The 13496-nt window shown below is 36.4% G+C and overlaps 1 protein-coding gene across 2 annotated transcripts in view; it reads left to right on the plus strand.

Annotated features, from left to right (window-relative positions):
- Positions 1–12685, plus strand: part of TMEM33 (transmembrane protein 33) — a 29106-nt gene extending 16421 nt beyond the window's left edge. For both annotated transcript variants that reach the window (XM_007496512.3, XM_056802572.1), the window contains 2 exons: positions 2866–2949; positions 10616–12685. In XM_007496512.3, the coding sequence (XP_007496574.1) occupies positions 2866–2949; positions 10616–10745 (214 nt within the window). In that variant the 3' untranslated portion in view covers positions 10746–12685. The remainder of the gene's footprint in view (positions 1–2865; positions 2950–10615) is intronic.
- The last annotated feature ends 811 nt before the right edge of the window (positions 12686–13496 follow it).

The following is a 13496-nucleotide window of genomic DNA, read 5'->3' on the forward strand; positions in this document are numbered from 1 at the left end:
GGGGGTGAATACTCATCAAAAGGGTTCATAGATTCGTGGTTGATTGAGTTTCTGAGGGTATAAACTCTGATCATAGGATTCACAAGTTTGGGACTGAGTAAAAGGGTGGAGCTCTCTCAGTAAGTGACTTGTGAGTTCTCTTAAGTACCTTGCTAGCTTCCCACCTAGTACTAAGTAGGGTTTTCAATCTTTTGTTGATTCAGTTCAAAAGTAGAAAAAGGAGAGTTAATCCTGTCTTCACAATCTAAGTAGGGGTACTTAAGTTAGTGTTAACTCAAATGGACAAAGGAAATAAAGGATTCCCTATCACAAGTGTAAACTCAGAGAGAACAAAGAATTCCCTTTTACACAGTGTAACATTAGGGTTTTTGCCTTGTATTTAGAGGTTTCACAGTAAGACTTTGCAGCTTCTGTCTTTATGATTTTGATCAAATCACTTAAGTCTTGGGGACTTAACTTTCATATTGTGAAAAGTGAAAGTGGTTTGGATGAAATGAACTGTAAACTCCCAACTCTTAAATTTGTTGTCTTATGACTATATTTTATAGAAAGTAACATTCAAAGTTCAGTATTTGCAAATAAGTGTCAATGTTTTCATCATTACACATCTTTAACCACAGTTTTAAAACAAGTATATTAATTGGCAGAAGCTGTTAGTTGTTATGAAACCATACGTACATTTCTTAATTTTTATGCTTTTAAATTCTCGATGCTTTATTGCATATGACTTTTATTATGTGTGTGTCTGAATAGTTCTTTTTTTGGTAAATATGCAAGATTCTGCTAAAGATAAATTTTTATAGGAGGCAACTAGATGGTATAGTGGATAAGACCATCATGCCTAGAGACTGGACCAGTCCTAGGCTCAAATCTGGCTTTAGACACTTCCCAGCTGTGTGACTCTGGGCAAGTCACTTGGCTCCATTGCCTAGCCATTACCACTCTGCTGTCTTAGAATCAGTGGTAAGTAGTATTGATTCTAAGATCGAAGGTTACATACATACATACATACATACATACATACATACATATACATATACATATATATATGAGGCTAATATTATGTTGACTTCATATGTATTTGTATCAGATTGTTTATCTTCTCAAAGGATAGGAGAGAGAGATGTGGGAGGGATGGGAAGGATTTAGAAATCAAAAAAATTTTAAATTAATGTTTAAAAAATTGTAAAATTAGAAATAGTTAATGACAGAAATTTTTTTTTAATCTTTTAATTTTTATTTTCTTCTGGGTTATACAGGTATCATCATGCATAACCCATTTCTATATTGTTCATTTTTGTAAATGAATAATCTTATAAAACCAAATCCCCAAAACTTATACCCAGATAAACAAGTGAAAAATTGTATGCTTTCATCTGCATTCCTACTCTCACAATTCTTTCTTTGGAGGTGGATAGCATTCTTTGTCATAAGTCCCTTAATTGTCCTATATCAATGTATTGCTGATAGTAGCAAAGTCTATCACAGTTGATCATTCCATAATATTGCAGTTACTGTACACAGTGTTTTCCTGGTTCTGTTTATTTCACTCGGCATCAGTCCATGAAGGTCTTTCTAGCTCTTTCTGAAATCATTCTGTTCATCATTCCTTACTGCATGATAGTATTCCATCACCATCTTATACCACAATTTCTTTAGCCATTCCCCAATTGATGGATATCTTTTTAGTTTCCTATTCTTTGCTACCACAAAAAGAGCAGCTATAAATATTTTTTTGTATAAGTAGGTCCTTTTGGGGGGTACAAACCTAGTAGTTGTATTACTGAATCAAAGGGTATGAATTATTATTATTATTTTTAAAACCCTTACCTTCCATCTTGGAATCAATACTATGTATTGGCTCCAAGGCAGAAGAGTGGTAAGGGCTAGGCAATGGGGGTTAAGTGACTTGCCCAGGGTCACACAGCTGGGAAGTGTCTGAGGCCAGATTTGAACCCAGGACCTCCCGTCTCTAGGCCTGGCTCTCAATCCACTGAGCCACCCAGCTGCCCCCAGTATGAATTATTTTATAGCCCTTTGGGATATAAATTTTGCTCCAGAATGGTTGGATTAGTTAGCAACTTTACCAGCAATGCATTAGTTTCCCATTTTTGCCACATCCACATGCCACATGCCACATGCCACATTTATCATTTTCCTTTATTATCATATTGGCCAATCTGATAAGTGTGATGTGGTACTTCAGTTGTTTCAATTTGCATTTCTCTAATCAAGAGTTATTTGGAACTTTTTTTAACCCTTGCCTTCTATTTTAGGCTCAATACTGTATATTGGTTATAAGGCAGAAGAGCAGTAAGGGCTAGAATTATTCATAACTTTGATTTTTTCATCTCAATACTGCTTATTCATATCCTTTAACCATTTTTCAATTGGAGAATGACTTGCATTCTTATAAATTTGATTTTGTGTTTTTATATTTGAGAAATGAGACCTTTATCAGAGATAAAGATGTGTTTTAAAAAAAAGATTTATATGGAGGAGCAACATGATGTTAGTGGATAGAAAATTGGTCTCCAGTTAGGAAAAACTGAACTCAAGTCCTTCCTTAGACATACCTGCTATGTGATTTTGGACAGTCACTTTACTTGTCAGTGTTCTAGGCCACTTTCCAAAACTCTCTAAGAAGCTAAGTTAGAGAGAAATTGCCAGTCTACTTTAGTAAAGGAGGCTTTTCAACAGGAGCTCCCAGCAATAATGAAATCATTATTCTGGTTTTAAAAAATAAATGCACATATTTTGCTGCCTTGTACCAATTATCCAACAAGAATGTGTTAAGAGTATGAGAATATAATGAAATGTTTAATGATGAAATATTCATTACATGTTTTTAAAATTTTATTCTAGTGGTCAAGGAAACTTGCTCCAGCCTTTCATTTACTACAGATTTCTTACCCTACGATATTCCTCCCGAAGAAATCCATATTGTCGGTAAGCTTACATCTTACAAAAGATTTATACCTACCCTTAGTGAAGAAGGGCACCATGATCATTACCTTTATCCATTCTCTATAATTTAATACAAAGCTACCATATTAGAATTTGGGGGATGATTGAAATTTAATCTTAACTTTAAGAAAATCTTTATTTTTATTGTGCAAATGTGACTTACATTATTAGCTACATAATATTTTATAGTCAAAGTGCCATAAATGTTCCTCTCCAGTGGCTCATCCTGGCCCTAGATTTTTGAAGGCTTTTTCTAAGGAACACAAGCTCTCACTGGTTCTTCCAAACTTGAAAAGCTTTGCATACAAGTCTTTGCGGTGAATGATGTACCTGTTGTTGGTTGGCCAACCCTACTAGGTTTAGAGAGGCTAATTATTTTGACCACAGGAACTGACACTAAGCTATGTTAGTGAAGGGAACTTCCATCCACAAACAGTAATGGTAAAATCAGAGATTCTGTGGAGGGCTAAAATGTTTATTTACTACATGAAAGAACCCAGGCCAAAATGCAAGGATGATGATACAGTTCCCAACTTCAGGGGGCTTACAGTAAATTTGCACAAATAAAGTGTTCTTGTGAAGTCAGCTAACCATATTGCAGAGAAGTTATTGCTCAGCACAATGTAAGAGATGTTCCAGGTTTCTGTGTAATGAGTAAATAGTACAAGAAGTGATTGCTAAAGGAACTTGGAGAGTGGACCAGCATGAGCTCTAGAGCTCTGGGGAGCACTCAGAAAGGAGGAGCAAATTGACTTGGTCCCAGGATATGTAGAATTTTGATGAGGGGGAAAAGATGACCTTTGAATGGAGAGTGGAAGAGAAATCATGTGGTAGTATGGAGGGAAGAAAAGACAAGATTTGTTGGGGGAGGGGGGAAGTAAGAGGGAGATAGAGCTGAGCTTTCAGGAAGGTGAGTAGCTGGAAAGAAGCCTAGAAAGGTAGGGTGTGGTCAGACCCTGTGAGAGTCCCAAATGTCAAGCTAAGAATTCTAGGTTTTTTCCTATGGGTATTTGGGATCTACTTAAGAAATCTGGGGAAGGGATGTGATTTGGGGATAACACAAACCTAGTTAAAAGCATGGTGAATAAGTGCTAAGCCCACCTCTACTAAATTGTATGAAGCCCTCCCAGTGGTGAGACATTGTTCCCCTTATTGTAGAAATTACATACTGGCACATACTTATGTGCTCTTGGTTTTATTTTTATTGTAGCAATATCTGTAAGGATGCCCATCACACAACAGGTTATAGGCTATCCTTGGGCTTCCCAGGAGAGAGGTCTCTGGTGTGTATAGCCACCCACTGATGGGAAGCAGGGGATGTTGGTGGGCAGAGAGCACACAGCACACTGACTGTCTTGGACTCTCTTCTTCTGTCCCCTTGTTTAATTTCAGGATTAAGGGGTGTTTTTTCTTCTCTGTTCTAATATGTACTTTTGAGGCCTTTGAGCATCATGGTTTGACTGAAAAGAGAAGTGTTTCATCTGGCCTGTGGTTAGCTTAGCAGACTCTTGTGTGCTTATCACCTACAGACTCCCTTAGATGAGCCTTGTAGGGCTCCTTATCTCCTATGCACATAAGGACTTTACATGATAGGCAGGTAAGAAGTATTACTGTGTATTTCACACAGTGCTATATGGGGATATTTTCTCTCTTTACAGAAGTCATGTATTTGTCGTTGCATCACACACATGATCCAAATTCACAACATGACTTCCTTAATCATGCATTTGGCTTAAAAAGTGTCACAGCAGATAAAATATTGGGCCTGGAGTCAGGGAGGCTTGAGTTCATATCTAGCCTCAGATACTTACTAGCTATATGAACCTGGAGAAATCCCTTATCTTTTGTCTCAGGTTCCTCAACTTTAAAATGGGGCTATCACAAGCACCTAACTCACAGGGTTGTTTTGAATATCAAGTGAGATATTTGCAAAGTGCTTAGCAAAGTACTAGGTATGTTGCTTTCCCTTATAATGAGTCTTCCCCTCCACCCTCCTACAGGTTGATTTAATTGTATTTCAAGATCTTTGCTTTGGTATTGTACAGGGCACATTGAAGGAGGCAGGAAATAACTCAAGAGAGGATCTGGTAATACCCATAATGAAGTTGATCAGGATTTGAGCTAATAAACAAGTGACTAAAGTTGTAACCAAAGTTGTAGTAAAACTGAAATATATAGAAGATGTTATAACTTCATTTTCTATCTGTTACTCCATTACCAATGTTGATCTGTCACTTTCTTAAATAGTATTTCTCTTAATTTATATGATTTTTATATGTTCTTTTTATATGTTTTTTTATATGTTCTAACCAGAAACCTGTGAATTTGTAAAAAATTGTCACTAAATCTTTTTATACTTGCCAGTTATTTGTCATTCATTATCCTGAAATTCACATCATGAAGCTGATGATATTTCCCATACAATATCAAGAAAATATCTTATGTTACAGCACATTGAGCTTTTTCTGCTATGTTGGCTTATTTCCCTGAAGAGTCTCTATCCTCTCTCTACTGTTCTGTCAATACATGTTGCCTCTAGAGCCTCAGCTTGCTGGTAATCCTTGCAAAGCTCCTAATTGGAACCTTCTGTAGCAGTTGAGCTACTGTTGTTACTGGGTTTTGTGAGAGTAACCAGGTCACTCTTTGTACACTCCTTCATTATTGTAAGGCTGTTTTGTGTGTGTGTGTGTGTGTGTGTGTGTGTACATATATATATATTTTTTTTAAACCCATACCTTCCATCTTAGAATTAATACTGTGTATTGATTCTAAGGTAGAAGAGCAGTAGCAGTAAGGGATAGGCAATAGGGGTTAAGTGCTTTGCCGAGATCACACAGCTAGGAAGTGTCTGAGCTTAGATTTGAACCCAGGACCTCACATCTATAGGCCTGACTCTTACTCCACTGAGCCACCTAGCTACTCCTACTTGCCTGTTTTTTCAAAAGTTTCCTTTCTCCAACATCCTGTTATGTAGTAGGCATGCCATCCTCATGTATAGATTCTCTTCACTGACTTACCCCTTTAGTCATTTAGAAAGATAAAATTTGTGGTTACACAATGAAATGAAAAAGACTCAAGCATTGAGCTAAAGGAACATTTGCTAATATCTGCTAATAAACATACTTAAAGCTTACGTGGAAACAAATCTCTATGAAAAAAGGCAATAGAAAAAGACAACTTAGTTTATTGAAAAACTCTTAAATGCAATAATTCTGATACCTTATCAATAGCACCTATCTTAGGGTAGTCTACAAGGTAGGTTAGAGAAGGTATTAGTAATTTGATGGATGAACAAATGTATAGAAGATTTTTGTGACTTAGCTTGGGTTATATATTTGTTAGTAGAATTAAGATGAAGACCTAGGTGTTCAGAATCCATACCCAGTGCTTTTTCCAATTAGATTATCCTATAGTTGTAATAATAATAAATGACACTTTTATAGCATTACAGAGTTTTCAATCATAGAACAGGTTATATTTACACAACAAAAAAATACAAAAAGAGATCTTAATATTTAGTCTGACTTCAGGCCTTGTCATTTAGTCAAACCTGATCTCTCTAATTCTGCTAAGGATTTCTTTATTGTCAAATCCAGTTGCTTTTTATGAATGAATGAATGAATGAATGAATGAATGAATGAATGAATGAAGTTAGTTGGTAAGCATTCATTAAGTGTCTGCTCTGTGCCAGGTACTGTGCCAAACTGGGGAGACAAATAGAAAAGTAAGAGAGTCTCTACTTTCTAAGAGCTCATATTCTGAGGAGGGAGACCACTCTTAGGGTACCTTGCTTCAGCTAGTCTTCCCTGCTTGTCCTGTGAGTGGAAGTTGGTTGGCATTTGGTGAGGGTTGGTGGACTCCTTTTCCATAGGAGTCCTGATGATGATTGTGAGTGTTGGGGTAGAAGCAAGAATGGTGATTTGGAGGATCTTGCTATCTTAGTCTTCATTCTTTGACACTGTCTTTCTCAATCTTCTTGATCCTCTCTTAAGTTTCCATAAAATTACTAGAATCTCCTATTTAGCTGTGACTATTCCTTAGTCTTTCCTGGATTTTTATTCAGGTCACACCTACTCATGTTGAATGTCCCCCAGGACTGTCCTGGCCCACTTCTTTTTCCCTCCTATACTATTTTACATGGTGATCTCATCAGCATCCATGGATTCAAAATCATCTTTAAGCTAATGATTCCCATATTCTTTTATCCAGCCCTACCCTCTCTCCTGACATTCAGACTTAAGTCTCCACATGCTTTATCTTAGACTGGATGTTCTATAGTATCCAAAATGAATTTGCTTACAACCTAGGATTCCTCATTTTCTCTTAAAACCTCCCCCAATCCATGCTGTTGCCAAGTTCTCTTGATTTTACCTTGATAATATCTCTCATATATGGTCCCATCTTTTCCTCTGACACTGTTTTCACCCTGGTAAAAGGCTCTTGGCACCTCACACTCAGATTGTTGCTCGTGGGTCTGCCGGCCTTGTCTTTCTCTACTTCATTCATCCTCCATTCAACCACCAAAGTGACTTCTCTAAAGCAAAGGTCTTAATTGTATCATCCCTTTCTTTCCCTCCTCCTCCCTCATAAACTCAGTGACTTATCACCTTCCAGAATCAGTATTCAAAGGTCTTCAGAACCCATATCCCCCACCTTTCCAGTCTTATTCCTTTCCAGTCCTATACCTGACATATACTTACTTTTCCATGTAGTGACACTGGCTTCCTTTTGCTCTTTGAACAAAACATTATTTTACTCAATTGTGGGTATTTTCACCAGTTGTCTCCCATGCCTGAGCTCTCTCCCTTTTCTTCTCTGCTTCCTGTCTTCTCTGACTTCCTTCAAATTCCAGCTAACATTTCATCTTCTACAAGAAGTTGTTTACAATTGCTTTTTATTCTTCCCTTTGTGGAAGAGAGAAATGCTAAAATGAATGAAAAGACTGGAATTTGCAAAGCTATCTCAGGAAAAGATGAGATGGAACTCTGCTGCCACTGGGGGATGGGAATGGAACATTCCAGCTAAGTAAAGGAAGAGCAGTTGGGGACTGCTGGGTTTTTTTATCTCTCCTTGGCTTGAAGAGGGAAGGAGCAAAATCCTTACTGAGCATACAAAGCTATATCCACTAAATCCTTTGCTGGGCAGTAGAAGATCCAGACCATTCATCTGTTACATTAGTGGGATAGAGACTTTTTCCCTTCCGGGAAGGAAATAGACTATCCTGCAGAAGATTCATTCAAACCATATCTCTGAGACAAGAAGTACCATCATCTTGAGCCCACAAAGAAATTAAAATAGTCTGGGACTTAGACCCAGACTTGTGCTTCAAACCCCTTGAAGACCTCTCTAGGAGGGAAATAGTCAGGGACTTCCTGTTTCCTCTCTTCTCATTTATACCCTAACCTCCCCCTCCCCCCAGCAGAGCTGTTTGAACAATGGAATCAGATGTGACTAGAGCTGAAGGGTAAGAGGAAATCCCCTTCAGTCTCTTTCTTCTTTAGTTGATGTATTTGTAATTCCCCTTCTACTACATTTAAGATGTTTGAGTCTTCAGTAAAGTAAAAAAATAACTGTTTATTGGATAAAGCGTTAGGGTATAAATGAGGAGAGAGTCTTAGAACAATACTCTATATTGGTATATTGGGTTCTAAGGCAGAAGAGCAAGCAGTAAGAGCTAGGCAACTGTAGTTAAGTGACTTGCCCAGGATCACGCAGCTAGGAAGTGTCTGAAGCCAGATTTGAACCCAGGGCCTCCTATCTCTAGAGCTGGCTCTCAATCCACTAAGCCATCTAGCTGCTCCATCACTCTCTCCACATTCCCTCTTCAAAGATGCCATCTTTGTTTATTCTCTCTAGATCTTTTTCGTACATGGTGGTTTGCTTGTCTCCTCTGAGACCGAGTTCCTTTAGAGCAAAGACTATCTCTCTTTTTGTATCAGTGCTTAGCACAACACCTGGCACATAGTTTATCAGGCATAATCCATGTGGCTCTCAGTACTACTCCAAGGCAAGCCTTTCCACTGGGCCTTGTTCCTCTCCTGGCTCTAGCTTCTTTTAAAAGTTTCTCTTCAGAGTTATATCACTTAGGTCAGAGTCAGCCACAGTGACTTCTCTTTGGTATCCCACTTTTGATGTCTTCTTGTTTCTTGCCAAATACACACATGCTTTTGCATTTCCTTAGCTTTCTCCTTAATGTCCTCTCCTCTCTTCTGCTTGGTTCTACCATCCCCCATTCTTCTCATCAGAACCCTGTAAGGCTCATCAAAGCCAAAAGATCCTTCATGAGAGTCTAGATAAGGAAGTATAGTTAGAAATTTTCTCAGCCTACATGCCCACTATAATCCATATTCTTGTTGGAATTTATAATAGGTCAGGAGAGAGCCCTTGCTGTGTATAGCCCTTCCCCTGAAGGGAGGAAGCAAAGATGACTTGACCAATGACACATGAAGGTAGTTTCCAAAACAGACTTAAACTTTGAACAAGTGGCGAAATTTGAAAATAAGCAAATGAGACACAGAACTGTTAATTGACTCTGCTACTGACTTGTTACTGTAATGGTTACAATGGGTTTGACTAAATCATAAGAGTAAAACAATGTTGTGGTCACTGTTTATAGAAATTAACCCTTAGGTTACAAGACTATTAATGCTCTAATTGCTTCATTATAGTAAGATAAAGATAATGAGAGGGAAATATAGAAAGGAGATAAAGAATTACCTAGCCTATCAACCTAAAGCCTAACAACCCAGAGTCTGTCTCTGAATCTCAGCCTCAGAAACAACCCCCCCCCCCCCCCCCCCACACACACACACACTTTGCTGCTGGATCTCATCTTATATGCCATTCCCTTCATGCACTAGCTCTCCTACATCACCCCTCAGGAACCAATCACAATTCCTCAATTAGCCTGGCAACACCCAGGGGGGCAGTACCACTGGGATCAATTCCCTGGTTGCTTGATTGACCCAAATTCAAAATAAATGGAAGGGAAGTCTAAATCTCTGTTTGATCAAATCAAAATACAAATTCCCTCCTCACATTACAGGGCACTTTGTATACATTGTCTCATTTGAGATCACCCCAGAAGGGGTGTTTATAGGTATTATTATACTTATTTTGCAGATATAAAACTGCCAGCTAGTAATGTATCAGAGGCACTCTAGGTCTTCCAAACTCCTATATTCTGTCAGCGATTTTGCTGCCAATTTAGTGTTCCCCATAGAAATATGTTGGACTAGATAGAAGATATCTTAATTTTTATGGGGAAAAAGCAATAAAGTGAATTTTAAAGGAATTTTTTGCCCTACATATTAGGAACTCCTGAAATGATGATCCCTAGCCTCTCTGAAGACTAAAAATTCACAAAAATCATACTATTTGGGTAGAACTAACCTGATTTATTTTTTTTTGCCTTGCTTTTCTTCCTCATCCTCACCACATACCCCCTTTCAAGAATATTAGGTGCATTGAATTCAACCTTTCCCAGACAATATATAACAAGCTTTAATTTTGAGAATTTTAGTAGTATATTGTTTTGTTACTTTATCTGGGGTGCATTGAAATTTTCCTTTTATTTTGGACTTGCTAGAGTAATATTAATATGGCTTTGTGTTTACATTTCTGAAAGAAAATAATCTTTGTCTTTCAGGACCTTATTTAATGAACTGAGGATTGTTGTTGAACATCTAGTAATGAAACCTGCATGTCCCATATTTGTGAGAAGACTGTGTCTACAGAGCATCGCTTTTTTAAGTAGATTGGCACCAACAGTTGCATAGTTTAACATCCAGTTAAATTATATGTACAATGAACATTGTAAGCAGTTGATACATCTGCAAGAGTTTGTAAATGCCAGGTATTACACTAATCTTGGTCCAGGTTGTGTAATTTCTTTCTGTAAAAATGTTTAATTCTGTAGTGTGTTAAATCAAGTCTTTTTGGTTTCTGAGAAAATGTTATTGTGGTCATGGTGTAAGTAGGTTTGCATCTTATAAACAAACGTCTATTAAGCTAAAGATAAAATCATTTAAAGCAAGGAAACCATCACTAATTTCTTCTTCCCACACAAAATCTCACTAAATTTCTTTCATGCCAGCTCATATTAGCTGTACTTTGCATGTAGTGCAAGCCCTTGATTTAGTCCCACATGTAATATTTGTGGATGTGTTGAGACAGTATTCTTTTTTCCATTTGATAATTTCAGTCAAAATTATCAGAGAAGTAGTAGAATTGCATCAATTTTAAAACTTCATCTAAACAAGCAAACTGATACTATGCTGTTTTTTTAAATAAATTTATGAAGTCCTCACTTTAGAAGGGGACTTTGTCAGTACTTTGATGGCTAGATCTTCTTTGTCTTGTTCAATAACTTGTATAATTTTGGCTTTTAAAATGTCAACCAATACCATTGTTGTCTGGTTATAAAATCATTTCAGTCACATAACCATTTTGGGTAGAGGTCAAAAGGTATGTATTGTAAGGAGCAATCATCCTTCACTTGATCCTTTGACTAGAATTTGTCAAAGAATTTAAATAGGATAGAACTCTAAAACTAAAACAAAAGCTTTTTCCTTTTTTAATACATGTGGTGACAATTCAGGTATTATCTTTATAGAATCTCATAATCTAGATTCTGAACTGCCAATTTTCTTGATTTCTTAGGCTTGAATTTACATAAAGTTTGCAGCTATTGAGACACCACATGAAATAAATGCCTTTAGCTGAAAATTAATTGTAAAACCAAGTGACTGTACTTGGTGACTTATTCTGATAATAATGAAACTTATGCCATATAGATTTTATGTTCATCCAGCAAACCTGATTAAAGAATTACATGAGAAGGTTTATAAGGTAACTGATAAAAAAAATGCAGTATGTATCCTTTCTCTATAATACTTAGGTAAGTTTTGGAGAGTTGGGTACACTGCAACTGTGACTTTATTTGTATGAACTGTTAAATCCTGTTCATTGAGCCTCACAGAATTCCTTTATAAAACTCATTCTGATTTTTATTACTGTTGCATGATTGGAAAATATTTAAATATTGCAAAACTTCAGTGGTCCAAAGTATATTAGTTATCTGTAACTAGTTTTTTTTAATGTGTGCATGTAATTTAGACTATCAAAATACATTCATTAGTCACTTGTCAGTCACCATCAGTTGTCCATATCTTTTTGCTCAACCTGTAGGCACAAAGGCGAAGTTTTTAAAAGGGACTAGAATAATTCTACTTGATTGCTCTTATTTTATTTGATTGAGCTCACTTTAATCAGCTATTTATGGAAGAATTATTATCCACTAAGTTGGAGAAGTAACTGCATAGCACACAGTTGATCTTTTTTTTGTGGCTATTCTTATCACTATATCTGTAATCTGATGGTTTTATAACTAAAATTTCTAGAGCAATAAAGTGAATGTAAAACTAAATTAACCAGTATGTTCCTTTCTAAGAATTTTTTTGAAAAATATTCTTTATTAGATCAAGAATTTTTGACAAGGATAGAAAGAGATTGATTTAAATCCATGAATAATTTTAATTGTAGTATTGGGTGTTTATTTCTGTCATAGAGCATGTTTTGCTTTTTATGTACTATAAATGAAATGTTATTTAAAATAGTTACCCTGAATTCTTTATTTGGAAGATGATTATTGTTCAAAAATAATGGAAAAAGAAAGAAGTAATTTCTTTTGTTGATAAAACCAATTATAACATTAAAACTAGAACTGGTGGGTGTTTGTTTTGGTTAACCAAATGGTTGTCAGTTCCAGTGGTTATTACAGTCAGTGGTATCTCTTAAATACTTTCTTTGACTAAGTGGACATCCAGTTTATTTTTAAACCTTATTTTTATTTATAAGTAACTACTACTTAAGCTTGTAGAAAATAGGTATAACTGATAAATGACTCAGAATGTTAATTTCCATAAAATATTTAACTTTTCCCCAATTACATGTAAAAATAGTTTCCAAAAGACTATTGAATTTCAAATTCTCTCCCTCTTCCCCTTCCCCCTAACAGTCTACCTCTCTTGAGATGGTAAATAATCTCATACATGTAAAACATTTTCCCATATTGATCCTTTTGTGGATATAAACTCAAACAGAAAAAAATTAAGAAAATGAAAAAAGTTTGCTTTGGTCTGAATTTACCCAATTCTTTTTCTCTGGAAGCAATGGCATTTTTTTTATCATGAGTCCTTTGGGATGGTTTTGGATCATTGTATTGCTAAGAATAGATTTTATTCACTGTTGTTCATTGTACAATATTCTCATTACTGTACAACATTGTCCTGGTTCTGCTTATTTCACTGCTTCAGTTCATGTAAGTCTTCCCAGGTTTTTCAGAGCTCTTCCTTCTTGTCAGTTTCTTATAGCACAGTAATATTCCATTTCAATCATATACCATAACTTATACTCAGCCATTCCCTAATTGATGGATATCCCCTTACTTGGCAAATCTTTGCCCCCTCCTCACCAAAAAAGAGCTACTTTAAATATTTTTGTATATATAGGTCCTTTCCCTTTTTGGT

The sequence above is a fragment of the Monodelphis domestica genome, chromosome 6, assembly GCF_027887165.1.
Source record: "Monodelphis domestica isolate mMonDom1 chromosome 6, mMonDom1.pri, whole genome shotgun sequence".
Classification (NCBI taxonomy): domain Eukaryota; kingdom Metazoa; phylum Chordata; class Mammalia; order Didelphimorphia; family Didelphidae; genus Monodelphis; species Monodelphis domestica.